At 33.1% G+C, this 14,411-nt stretch overlaps 1 protein-coding gene across 1 annotated transcript in view; it reads left to right on the top strand.

Moving 5' to 3' along the window:
* The window catches only part of LOC136028474 (ubiquitin carboxyl-terminal hydrolase 32-like), a gene marked incomplete in the record, with an annotated part of 242,323 nt that overhangs the window by 6,261 nt on the left and 221,651 nt on the right, over positions 1-14,411 (top strand). Inside the window, 2 exon segments of the mRNA XM_065706316.1 lie at positions 4,960-5,087; positions 10,861-10,966. Coding sequence (XP_065562388.1) covers positions 4,960-5,087; positions 10,861-10,966 — 234 coding nt within the window.

Below are 14,411 nucleotides of genomic sequence, written 5' to 3'. Positions count from 1 at the left end.
GTTCATCTTATCGTCCTATCACTGTTTCTTGTATCTTAAGCAAAGTCCTTGAGTATTTACTTCTCCCTTCTATAACAGATAATATAAATTTTGGAGTTAACCAATTTGGTTTTCAGTGTGGTCTGGGATGTCAGCATGCCTATAAAGTTCTTTCTACTCTGCTTTCTGATGCTTCCGGGAAGGGCTATGATCTTTATTTTTGTTCTTTAGATCTATCTAAGGCTTTTGATTCTGTAGTTCACTCCCAAGCCCGGTTTTCATTGCTTAAATGTGGAGTGAATGTTTCTATTGTTTCTTTATTAAAATTTTGGTATGGTCATTCTTTCCTTCATGTCAAATCTTCTCCTTTTGATCCTTCTATGTTAAAGATCTCTGTAAGACAAGGTGGAGTTTTATCTCCGTCAATTTTCAAAATTTGTATTGCTGATATTTTAAATAGTCTTCCTACAACTTACCTTTTAGGTAGTTCAAATGTCTCATATCTTGCCTATGCAGACGATATTCTTCTCATTAGTAGAACTAAGTCTGGGCTTTCGGCTTCTGTTCGTTGTATCTCTACTGCTTTCTCGAATGTAGGTCTAACCCTTAACCCTGATAAATGTGAATTCCTTCATTTTGGTCCTCTAGACTTAAAATCTTCTAGACTTAATTGTTCTGAATTTAGCGTTCCGTGCGTGACTTCTTTAAGGTGGCTGGGCATTACCCTTACTAACAATTTAGTCTCTTTTCGTAATAAAATTGTTTCTGATGCTAAGATTAAACTTCAAGTGGGTTATTCTAAAATTGTTGCGAACAGGGGGAAATACAACCGCAAAGCCCTTTCACAAATTTGTTCTTGCTTTTGTGATCACTCGGTTTTATATCTTTCTGGATTGTATCCTGTTTTAAAAAGAAAAGATTTAAAGGCTCTCAAGTCATCTTATTTTCGTTTCCTCCGTTTTTTGTTGTATCTTCCTCCCTGGTACAAGAACAGTGATATGGTAACAAATTTCGGGGCTCCAGATTTATTAAATAAACTTAAAGTGCTACACCAGAAACTGTCCGACTTGATACATTTTACTATTAACCCTTTTCATGATCTTCTAAAATGTTTTCTACAGTAATTTAATGTGTTATCAGAAGTTGTTTTTTTTTGTGTTTTTTTTTCTGTGTGTTCGTTTTTATACTCCGCTGTTTCAAGTGGGTCACAAATAAATTATTATTATTATTATCAAACAGTTTGTGGTAACGAACTGTAGTAAGGAGTGACCCGGCTCAATAGTAACCAAAACTCTAAAAAATTGAATTTTGATATCAATAGCTACATCAAAAGAATCGCATTTTAATGCTGATTTTAAATATATAAGTTTCATCAAGTTTAGTCTTACCCATCAAAAGTTACGAGCCCGAAAAAATTTGCCTTATTTAGGAAAATAGGGGGAAACACCTCCTAAAAGTCGTAGGATCTTAGCGAAAATGACACCATCAGATTCAGCGTATCAGAGAACCTTACTGTAGAAGTTTCAAGCTCCTATCTACAAAAATGTGGAATTTTGTATTTTTTGCCAGAAGACAAATCACGGGTGCATGTTTATTTGTTTGTTTTTTTTTGTTTTTTTTTTTCCCAGGGGTCATCGTATCGACCAAGTAGTCCTAGAATGTCGCAAGAGGGCTCATTCTAACGGAAATGAAAAGTTCTAGTGCCCTTTTTAAGTGACCAAAAAAAATGGAGGGCATCTAGGCCCCCTCCCACGCTCATTTTTTTTCCCAAAGTCAACAGATCAAAATTTTGAGATAGCCATTTTGTTCAGCATAGTCGAAAACCATAATAACTATGTCTTTGGGGATGACTTACTCCCCCACAATCCCTGGGGGAGGGGCTGCAAGTTACAACTTTGACCAGTGTTTACATATAGTACTGGTTATTGGGAAGTGTACAGACGTTTTCAGGGGGATTTTATTTTGTTTGGGGGTGGGGCTGAAGAGAGGGGGCTATGTTGGAGGATCTTTCCTTGGAGGAATCTGTCATGGGGGAAGAAAAATTCAATGAAAAGGGCGCAGGATTCTCTAGCATTACTATAAGAAAACAATGAAAAATAAACATGAAAACGTTTTTTTCAAATGAAAGGAAGAAGTAGCATTGAAACTTAAAACGAACAGATATTATTACGCATATGGGGGGTTCTAAAAATACTTTAGCATAAAGAGCGAGGTATTTAGGTGGAGATAAATACCTTGCTCTTTATGCTAAAGTATTTTTAGCAATTTCAACTATTTATTCTACGGCCTTTCTGATTCAGGGGTCATTCTTAAAGAATTGGGACAAAACTTACGATTTAGTGTAAAGAAGGAGGTATTAACGAGGGTACAAACCCCCTCATATACATAATAAAAATTAAAGAATATAAAAGTTTGTTACGTGAGTTAATTCTAAAGTTACGTATATTTTTTGCTAATAAAAAAATTCGTTAAAATTAAAATTAATAGTTGCCTTTTTATGTAACCGAAAATTGCATGGCAACTAGGCCTCCTTCCCCATCCCATATTTCTCAAAATCGTATGATCAAAACTAAGAGAAAGCCATTTAGCCAAAAAAGGAATTAATATGCAAATTTCATTTGAATAGTTTACGTGTGGAGAGTCAAAATCAAACATGCATTAATTCAAAAACGTTCAGAAATTACATAAAAAAACTAATTTTTTTTAACTGAAAGTAAGGAGCGACATTAAAACTTAAAACGAACAGAAATTACTCCGTATATGAAATGGATTGTCCCCTCCGCAATCCCTCGCTCTTTACGCTAAAGTTTGACTCTTTGCCACAATTCTGCTTTTTAAAACAATTAAAAGCTTTAGCGTAAAGAGCGAGGGATTGCGGAGGGGACAATCCATTTCATTTACGGAGTAATTTCTGTTCGTTTTAAGTTTTAATGTCGCTCCTTACTTTCAGTTAAAAAAAACTAGTTGTTTTTTATGTAATTAGTCACATAAAGACAAGAATTGACTATACTTAGAAAACCAAATTTCCTAATTGGAAAATCCAGGAGTCTTTTGCTGGGAAAATATTCTACCATCTAGGAAACAAAGGTAGGTTGTCTCCGGGTTGGAGTGAGGGAGGAGGTCAAGGTTTTAAGGAAGAATTCAAAAGAAATTGGAACTTCTTTGGGAGTGTATTAAGAGATGGGCTTTAAAATATTGAGACAGATGAGGAGCATGCGTAGCATTGTTGGTATCAAATGGCTTAGTGGTACAGTAAGTTGTTAGTAATAGCAGTAGTGATTCCATGCTGCTAGTGGAAAGTGTTTGTAGTTTTTTGGTGCTAAATTCAGACTGTTATTCTTGTGACTTGAGCTAAACTTATGATTTTGACTTTTTTCTTTATTTTGTATTCAGTTACTTCAAGAAATGAAAAGTATTCTTAAAAAATCTGTTAAATCATAACTGACACTCAATTGATAACTCTTGTTTATTGTTAAAAAATGATTTGGACAAAAGAATTATGGTCGGTTTTTAAATAAATCTCTTTCTCAATTGGTAATTGTGGTGATTTTTACTATTGAGTCTTATAAGCCACCTGTGCGTTTCTTTGGATAAATACAACTGGCATCTTTTTTTCTTTTACGAGACTTGTTTTGCCACATGGCTTTGGCTGAATAATATTTTTTTTTACCTCATAATTAGTTGTGAATACCCATATTATGACTGACAAATTAAGTTTATTGAACAAATTACAGTAGCAGATATTGATTATGAAATAGTGACTTTCATTTGTTTTTAGTTTGTTTCACCTTTCTACTTTTGGCGAATTACTCAATATTTTTAAATGAGTTTGATTCAATTTTGGCTGTTTTATAGTTAACTTTTTTTTTAAATGTAACAGAGCTGGAATTAGGCAACTGCAGTTTGTTATTATTTTTTCCCATTTTACCTTTTTTTTGTCTACAAGCTTGTTATAGGCAATTAAAGCTAGTATATTATACAATAAAAAGAATTGGAGGAACTCCCCTTCCCCAGAAGGAATAAAACTCTTCTTATGGGATCTTGGACAAAACTGATAATGGTAAGACTGACTTAATATTTTGTCTTGCAAATTTTCTTTGAAAGTATATTGATTTTCTAAAGACTTTTTTTTTTATTAAAACTTTATGCAATACAATTTTGCTGCAACTATTTACCATCAGTATGAATTTTGCGACACAAAATTTTCAAGGAATCATTTTTCATAGGGGCCTAAAATTACAGGATATTAGGGAAAGGAAGCCTTTAGGCTCACTCCTTGAGAATCAAAACAAATGTGGAGTTTCCTAAACATTTGATCTTTTGGTACAAATCTTTTCCTCCCACTTCCCTCATCCAACCATTGGAGATTTTCAGCAGCAATTCTCTATCACTATCAATTTCTGAGGACACAAAATTGCATAGGAACTATTTCTCATGATGGGAGGAGAGGACTCAAATCAAAGCGTATTTGGTGAAAAGCGTTTTTGGGCTCACTAATTATTTGGAATCACAACAAATAAAATTTTTGTTTCTTTTCACTAAAATTTAAGAAGGGGGGAGGGAAATGTATTTCTCAAACTTTCGGGGGGGGGGGATTCGTCCTTTAAAAGAAAAATCTATTAAAAGACCAAACAGGGCCTCATGAAAAACATAGGATTTTACCAGTTATTTCTTGCTTTGGAGAAAATTACCCCCCCCCCCCGCCCATTCCCCCACCGTACCCTTGAAATATCTCAACAACACTCTTCCAGCAGGGTGTAAAAGTTCATAGCCACAATTTATCATGGGGAGATAAAATCAAAGCATATATGGTAGAAGAAGCCTTTTATGTCATCCCTTGTTCAGTATCACAAGGAACATAAAGTTTACCAGGCATATCTTGTTTTGGGGTAAATTATACCGCCTTCTTCCTCCACCCACGCATTGAAAAATTTAAACTATTGCTTCGTGATTATTTGATGTCACTGATTTTCTTTTCAGTGAATGATAGTGAAATTTGCAGAATAAAGGAAGCATTTCGGAGGTTATCTGGCAGCACTGGAGTCCTCTCAAAGTGTGCCTTCATCAGAGACATCCTTGGAGAAAATGTCCCATGCGCCCTAGCTGAGGTAATTGATTTTAACTTATATATACAATACTAGTTGGTGGGGGCGCTTCGCGTCCCCCAAGCCCCCCCCGCGCACGTAAGTCGTTACGTGCCATTGTAGTTGTGTCCCACCTGTGAATATGTTTTTAACTACGTAAAACTTGCGAATATACAACATTCTTCGATGTCCCATTGTCTGTGCATATAAATAGATTGTCAGGTTTACCGACTCTTGAACATGCAACATAAAATTGTCCATGGGAAAAAGAATCCGTATTCAGATCTATACCTGATTATTCTAATGATTGCCCTTGAGCTTTGTTGATGGTGATTGCTAATCGAACATTCCCTGTGTCCCCGTCGTCATTTATATATCCCCCTGTGCCCCTGGCACCCCCCTTGTAGTTGTATCCCTGTGTCCCGGTCGTCATTTATATTCCCAGTATCCCGGTCGTCATTTATGTCCCGGTGTCCCAGTCTGTAATTTCTCTTTGAGTGTCCCAGTCGTCATTTATATTCCCTGTGTCCCGGTGTCCCGGTCGTTATTTGTGTCCCGGTCTGTAATTTATCTTTGAGTGTCCCGGTCGTCATTTATATCTCCCGGTCGTTATTTGTTTGCCTGTATTCCAGTCTGTAATTTCTCTTTGAGTGTCCCGGTCGTCATTTATATTCCCTGTGTCCCGGTTTTTAGTTTTCTTTTTCTCCTTTATTTTTCAGTTTTTTTCCTTTTTTTTAGTTTTTTAGTTTTTTTTCATTAGTTTTTATTTTTTTTCCTTTAGTTTTTTTTTGTAGTTTTTCCTTTTTTTAGTTATTTTTTTGTGTTTTTTTCTTTTTTAGTTTTTAGTTTTTACCTTTTTTTTAGTTTTTTTTTAAGTTTTTTTTAGCTTTTTAGTTTTTTTAGTATTTTCTTTTTAGTTTTTTTTGTAGTTTTTACCTTTTTTAGTTTTTTTCTTCTTTTGTATTAATGCTAAAGCCAAGTCTCAAACCTGGAACCTCTCGGACCTGGAACCTGGAACATAACGCTTTACCAACTCAGCTACTTCGGCACGCTTTCTTTTCTTACTTTCTCTATCAGCCGCAAGTTTTTTGGCATAGACACTTGAGCAGCTTCCTCGGCTGTTGCCATTGTAGGTTCTTCATTCATTTTACAATTAAACATTTTTCCGTCCACGATCTTCTTACAATTAAAAGTTTGTCTTTGAACGATTTTCTTAAATACCTTTAATGACGTCATCGTCATAAAAACATGACGACAACTAACTTCATGACGACATGATTACATGACGCCACTCGACAGACATAACCCACAGACAACTTATTTTTATATATATAGATACTTTGTGACGTCAATTCAGCAAAATCTAGGGAGGGAGCGGGATAAGAAAGGGATTGCATTTATCAAAATCTAAAGTTGGGGGATCTGTCATTTGTTCTGTCAAAATAAAAAAGATCTTTCAATGGAAATGTTCCGAAAAAAAATGTTTTTCAAAATCTAGATAGGGTGCAAAAAAACTTTGGCGGAGCATATGAACCCTTCTCCTTTCAATTGACCCCACTTGGTATAATATTTTTATATATTTAGCTGTGGTGTTAGATGTAGCTATGATGGTTATTTTTAATAAAGGAACTTTTAACTTCATTCTTGAATATATAAATTAATTGTCTGTTTGTCTTTTTGAATTTGCACTGAAAAATAAGCAAACTAATAAAATCAGAAATGTGGCTTAAACTTTTATTAGTTGATATAGTCTTTCATATTATTGTTGTGTTATTGTATCTTTGCCGTCATGTTTATCTTTGTATTGTAGTGTGTTATTATTTTATCTTTGTCTAGGCCTAGTTTTTCGAGCTTGTCTCCCCATGGGCCTATGTCATATATATATATATATATATACTAGCTGTTGGGGTGGCGCTTCGCGCCACCCCAACACCTAGTTGGTGGGGGCGCTTCGCGCCCCCCCCAAGCCCCCCCGCGCGCGTAAGTCGTTACGCGCCATAATAGTTACGCGCCATTGTAGTTGTGTCCCTATGTCCCACCTGTGAATATAGATAGATATATATATATATATATATATATATATATATATATATATATATATATATATATATATATATATATATATATATATATATATATATATATATGGTTTTAACTACGTAAAACTTGCGAATATACAACATTCTTTGCTGTCCCATTGTCTTTGCATATAAATAAATTGTCAGGTTTACCGACTCTTGAACATGCAACATATAATGGTCCATGGGAAAACAATCTGTATTCAGATCTATACCTCATGATTCTAATGATTGCCCTTGAGCTTTGTTGATGGTGATTGCTAATCGACCATTCCCTGTCCCGGTGTCCCGGTCGTCATTTACATCCCCCTGTTTCCCCCGGTGTCCCCGTTGTAGTTGTGTCCCTGTGTCCCGGTCGTCATTTATATTCCCTGTGTCCCGGTCGTCATTTGTATCCCGGTGTCCCGGTCTGTATATACATTCGTTTTTTAGTTTTGTTTTTCTCCTTTATTTTTTTCCTTTTTTTTTCTTTTTTAGCTTATTTAGATTTTTAGATTTTTTAGTTTTTTTATTAGTTTTTAGTTTTTTTTTCTTTTTAGTTTTTTTGTCCCGGTCGTCATTTATATCCCCCTATTTCCCCCGGTGTCCCCGTTGTAGTTGTGTCCCTGTGTCCCGGTCGTCATTTATATTCCCTGTGTCCCGGTCGTCATTTGTATCCCGGTGTACCGGTCTGTATATACATTCGTTTTTTAGTTTTGTTTTTCTCCTTTATTTTTTTCCTTTTTTTTCTTTTTTAGTTTATTTAGATTTTTAGATTTTTTAGTTTTTTTATTAGTTTTTAGTTTTTTTTTCTTTTTAGTTTTTTTGTAGTTTTTATCTTCTTTTTAGTTTTGTTAATTTTTTTTTTTACTTATGTCCTGGTCGTCATTTATACTCCCTGTGTCCCGGTGCTTTGTTGATTGCTAATCGAACATTCCTTTTGTCCTGGTCGCTTTCTCTTTGAGTGTCGTCATTTATTTTTTTCTTTTTTAGTTCTTTTAGTTTTTACCTTTTTTAGTTTTTTTTAGTTTTTTAGATGAAAATTTTTTTTAGTTTTTTCCTTTTTTTCTTTTTAGTTTTTTATTGGTTTTTACCTTTATGTTAGCTTATTTTTCAGTTTTTTCCTTTTTTTTTAGTTTTTTTTTATTTTTTATTTTTTTTAGTTTTTTACCTTTTTTTAGTTTTTTTAGTTTTTTTAGTTTTTTTAGTTTTTTAGCTTTTTTACTTTTTTTATTAGTTTTTAGTTTTTTTGTAGTTTTTGCCTTTTTTTAGTTTTTTCAGTTTTTTTTTTAGTTTTTTATTGGTTTTTACCTTTATTTTAGCTTATTTTTCAGTTTTTTCCTTTTTTTTAGTTTTTTTTAGTTTTTAGTTTTTTTTAGTTTTTTACCTTTTTTTAGTTTTTTTAGTTTTTTTAGTTTTTTAGCTTTTTTATTTTTTTTATTAGTTTTTAGTTTTTTTTGTAGTTTTTGCCTTTTTTTTAGTTTTTTTAGTTTTTTAGCTTTTTTATTAGTTTTTAGTTTTTTTTGTAGTTTTTGCCTTTTTTTAGTTTTTTTATTTTTTTAGCTTTTTTATTTTTTTTATTAGTTTTTAGTTTTTTTTGTAGTTTTTGCCTTTTTTTAGTTTTTTCAGTTTTGACGTCACCTGATCCAGTTTTTTCAGGTGACGTCACCTGATCCACGATCCACAGATCCACAGACAACTTATTTTTATATATATAGATAGTTTTTATTTTTTACTTATGTCCTGGTTGTCATTTATACTCCCTGTGTCCCGGTGCTTTGTTGATTGCTAATCGAACATTCCTTTTGTCCTGGTCGCTTTCTCTTTGAGTGTTGTCATTTATTTTTTTCTTTTTTAGTTCTTTTAGTTTTTACCTTTTTTAGTTTTTTTTAGTTTTTTAGATGAAAATTTTTTTTAGTTTTTTCCTTTTTTTCTTTTTAGTTTTTTATTGGTTTTTACCTTTATTTTAGCTTATTTTTCAGTTTTTTCCTTTTTTTTAGTTTTTTTTTATTTTTTATTTTTTTTAGTTTTTTACCTTTTTTTAGTTTTTTTAGTTTTTTTAGTTTTTTAGCTTTTTTACTTTTTTTATTAGTTTTTAGTTTTTTTTTGTAGTTTTTGCCTTTTTTTAGTTTTTTCAGTTTTTTTTTTAGTTTTTTATTAGTTTTTACCTTTATTTTAGCTTATTTTTCAGTTTTTTCCTTTTTTTTTAGTTTTTTTAGTTTTTTACCTTTTTTTAGTTTTTTTAGTTTTTTTAGTTTTTTAGCTTTTTTATTTTTTTTATTAGTTTTTAGTTTTTTTTGTAGTTTTTGCCTTTTTGTAGTTTTTTTAGTTTTTTAGCTTTTTTATTAGTTTTTAGTTTTTTTTGTAGTTTTTGCCTTTTTTTAGTTTTTTTAGTTTTTTAGCTTTTTTATTTTTTTTATTAGTTTTTAGTTTTTTTTGTAGTTTTTGCCTTTTTTAGTTTTTTCGGTTTTGACGTCACCTGATCCAGTTTTTTCAGGTGACGTCACCTGATCCATCCACAGACAGACAACTTATTTTTATATATATAGATATATATATATATATACATGTATGTGCGATTAATAAATAAATGAACTTGAACTTGGGTAAATTGATGACATAGGTTACGTTTGTGCTACAGAAGCAGAAAATCGGAAAGGCTGGAACTTGTTCTAGAAAGGATTGTTCAGCCTTTTATTGTTCCACTAATTGTTTTCATCCTTTCATTGATGTTGCATTAATACTCTTAGATTTTTCCAAGCTTTCCATTTTGTATTAGTAAAATCCATTAATTCTATGTCCTTGTGTCTTTTCTTAAATTTTGTATTAATATTTTAAGACTGTTCTAAGCTTTCCAGTGTATGTTATTTAATCTAGAATATGCCCCCAATCTTTAATCTCACTGGTTAGTCGGAAGAATAGCTTTTGAAAGTTCAATAGCCTATTGCCCAACTCATCAAACTAAAGATGGGATATATTTGCTTAGCCATGAAGCTGTGCACAATTTTGTTTTTGTAGACAAATGTCACTATAGTATCATATACAGTCGTTACAATAATGATGATTCAGTTCCGCTAATTACTTAGCAAACAGGTGTGTCAACTTTGGGGGAGGGGCAGTTACCCCTTCAATTTTTATGTCCCTCCATTTTGAAAATAATTTTTTCTTATATTTTCATTGCAGTTCTTTTTTTTTGTATTTTGCCGAAAAAGACCAGGAAAATAGCAAAATAGTACATCCTACATTTTGAAACTGACCCTTTCCCCACCCTCTAAATTTCGTGAATTACACCCCTGTTAGTCAGTGGCTCAGTCAATTCAACATTTGATTGTTTGGCAGAGCATTTGCATAGTGGGGTTTTGTTCCTATAGCAAAAATTAGCAGGTGTAAATGGTAAATAAACACCAAACAAAAAAAACCTAAGGGGATTTTGAGTCTGAATTGAGCCTCATTGAGCCTTTAAGCCTGAATTGAGCAACTGAGCCTTTGAGCCTCATTTTTTGTTTGAACCTCACTGTTATCTTCTCAGAAATGAAATTGAATGAAATGCAAGGAAATGAAATGAATGAAATGAAATTTCTTCTAAAAAACCAAAATGAAAATTTGTGGAACAGGTTACTATGAAACCTTTCTTTATATCAGAGCGTTGTAACCTGTTTTACATTACCATGTTAATAATCAGTGTTCATTTTCAATTATGCGCACATCTTATTTATTTATTATTATTTACAATTATTTAGCACATTTTTACGTTGTATGGAGGAACATCTCGAGGCATTGGCTGGAAAGAGTTGGTCTGTGGACTAGTTCTTTTGACAAGAGGAACACACGAGGAAAGGCTATTATGTAAGTTTATTCTATATATTTTGATGGAAGATGGAAGGGAGAAGAACAAATAACAGTTGAAATAGGGATAAATCCTTTTATTAGAAAGGGAAAACAATGACAAAATCTCTGGATATTTCGGTCACATATATAGTAACCGTCATCAACAGATAAAAGTGAATTATTACAATTAAAACAATGATATTTATACAGAACAAAATAATTACATATTATTTACTGTTATTTTTTTTAACGCAATCACGAAAGCAACTTTCCTTGACTTCCTAGTTTCCGGTTCATTAGCTTGATCTGAACTATCTGGTTGGTAGAGGTCAAGCATATTGGGAGAAATGAACTGTGTTTTATCTGATCGTAGTAAATTATCATATATTGAATTGAATTTAAAATCACCCGTATCTCTATTCAAAGCCATGTTTTTGAATAAATTTTCTTAATTTCAATTGTTTCCCCGGAAAATTTTCTTTAAACCTCGGTCCCTAGAAAATTGAAAATGTCTTTTGGTAGAGCTAAAGTGAAATCTTTGCTTTCTAAATTTTGCTTTAAGACTGACGAAATAGAATCTTGATGTTGTAGTAATTTCATTTTCCGCATTTTTGGGGCAAGCTTCACGGAGAAAAGATTTGCCTGGAGAACTTCCTGGTTGGTAAAGACAGAAAAAAGTGTAAGTGACAGAAAAGAAGTAAAAGAAGGCGAAGGATTATATTTCTATTTTTTAACTTTTTTATTTTTTAATTAGACAATATTTATTAGCTGATATTAACCCCAAGAAGAAAAGGTACTGCTGCATTTTGGTGAAAGAAAATTGAACGAATTTAAAACTGACTTAAAAACAGATTTACTTAATTAGTATACTTGTCGTATCCGAAAACTTTTGAATAGTGACTCATGAACTATATTTAATTTTTTCTCCTGCTCGTAAAAGTTCGTTTGTTACCATTGGCTAAAATGCAAGCCATATGAATTTTTTCCTTGCGCTGATGCTAATGACAGGACGATTTTTAAAATTTTGCTAAATTCCAATTTCATATCACAGTCTCGATATCTGATTCTTGGCCACGTTCAGTAGATAAATAATCAATTTATTTTAATTTAGTAAATGGCTCGTAGAGGCTTGATCCCAGCTTGTTGCCTCGTATTTGGTCATAATTCAAATTTGCCATTTTTAGCCGGTTTAATGCTTAAATGCTGAATAATAGTTCAAAATGTATAAAAACACAGAAGAAAAAATGCAAACTGATTAAGTGACATCAGATGGATAAAGGATAGACGAAAATGTCTTAAAACGCTTGCTGAAAAGCATTAAGAACTATTTTAGATTAACACTGGCTGCAATGGCAATTGAAAGTAGATAGAAGGCAACTTCATTCCACTGAAGTTGGCCTTAGAACAACAAAAAAGCTTAAGCGAAAACGATGGTGTCAATTTATGGAAATGTAGAAGGGGGGGGGGAGGGGTTAAATGTATTTTTCAAAGTTTAACGGGGATTTTTGTTTGTTTCCAATTTTACTTCGATATAAGCACCAAATGAGGCATTTCCAATGAAAAGAAACTCCTCAAAATATTTTCAAAGTCTAAAAGCTGCTCCCTTCCCCTCCCTTGACACCATTGAGCCGGAAAATACTATAGTTGTCAAAAATTACTGTGGTTTGAAGTTCTATGAATAGGTCAGCTTAGTTTTGAATTATACATAGTTCGAAATTATATTTCTTGAATTATTTTTACTTATATTATGCATAGTTTGTTGAAGCTACTAATCACACTGAAACAGTATAAATGAAAAACAGGATTTAAATCCCAAAAAATTGCCTCAAACATTCGACATATCCTAGTTTACCCAATTATTTAGTTTGGGACGGGGGTCAGTGGCATGACTCTGTAAGCTCAGCCGGGGTACCTGGAAAAATCTGGGTGCGCGAAAGCGCAGGATGGTTGGCCCCCCCACCCCCCTCTGCACTTCCTGGCTGAAGGGCCAAGAAATGGAGATCAGCACCGCCGGTAAGGACTGTAAAGTATAATGCTGTATTATTTACCTTACCTTTTATCGCCTTAAAGTAATGATCGTAAGTAAGCTGGCTAGTTGATTATTGATCTCATCTATTCTCAAATGGTGGTACACAAGTGCTTATGCTCGACTTGTTGGAGCCTGGACTCTCGAGGAGTATCTTCCTCCTATATTTCTGTTTACATAGCTCATTATGTAAGGTTATGCCCAATTCACCCCTCTCCCAGCAGTGTACTTCTGCATAAGTGTCTCATGTGTTGGTTTGAATGTGTTGATTTAAAATGAGATTCAGTCGAATCTAAAGGATTAGTAATGATAAAACAAAGCAGTTTAAGAACTATTGTTTTAATTTTGTTTTAATTGTTTTAATCAGTCAAAAATTTGAATTGCTTCAAAGATTTGGAGGTTCAAGTCGTAGATCTTTCTTAAATCATTGTCAACCTTTTAGCGTTATCTTAATTAAGAGCCACGCGCCTCTCATGTGTGATAAATAAAAAAAACAAGTTTTTTTTAAATGAAAGTAAGGAGCGACATTAAAACTTAAAACGAACAGAAATTACTCCGTATATGAAAGGGCTTTTCCTCTTCAGCGCCCCGCTCTTTACGCTGAAGTTTGGATGACTTTTAGGGGGTGCTTTTCCCTATTTTCTAAAATGAGGCAAATTTTCTCAGGCTCGTAACTTTTGATAGGTAAGACTAATCTTGATGAAAGTTGTATATTTAAAATCAGCATTAAAATACAATTTTTTTGATGTAACTATTGGTATTAAAATTCCATTTTTCAGAGTTTCGGTTACTATTGAGCCGGGTCGCTCCTTACTACAGTTCGTTACCACGAACTGTTTGAATATGTATTTTATTTTGCTATCATAATTCCCTGACCACCTTGTATGGAAGTGGGTATCGTAGAAACTTGGGAAGGGCTCATTCGGTTAAAAATGGAGAGTTCTTGCGTCCTTTTTAAGGATCGAAAGTGAATTGAGTGCATCCGGCATCCCTATACAGTTTTTACTCTACCCATACCCCTCTGACTTCTGACCAGGAGTTAGAGATAGCCACTTACTTAGAATAGTTGAAAGGCTCAGCGAATGTGCCTCTAAGGATAATATGAACCCTGCAGGTTCTGAGGTAACTTATATTCTTACGCCCTTGGTTTAAGGATACTTCAGTGGGGAAAAATACATCTATTCTGTTAAAAAAGAAACTGAAACTTTTTGTCTCTAAAAGACTTAAAAATTTACAACTTTAAATATCTGGCTCAAGGTAGCCTATGTGTACATAAAAATTTTGATGGTATTGGCCTCCAAAAATGAACCAACATCTTTTTTTAAATTCAAAGTCTCAGAATTCCGTCCCCCCCCCAATGTTACCTAAAGGTCCCTGGTTCAAGTGGAACCTAAATGTTGTAAAGCAGTTATCAAGCGGAAAGTGTTTAGAAAAAAA

The sequence above is a fragment of the Artemia franciscana genome, chromosome 6 (assembly GCF_032884065.1).
Source record: "Artemia franciscana chromosome 6, ASM3288406v1, whole genome shotgun sequence".
Taxonomy (NCBI): domain Eukaryota; kingdom Metazoa; phylum Arthropoda; class Branchiopoda; order Anostraca; family Artemiidae; genus Artemia; species Artemia franciscana.
Note: the sequence above shows the minus strand (reverse complement) of the source record. Positions and strands in the feature narration are given on the sequence as shown.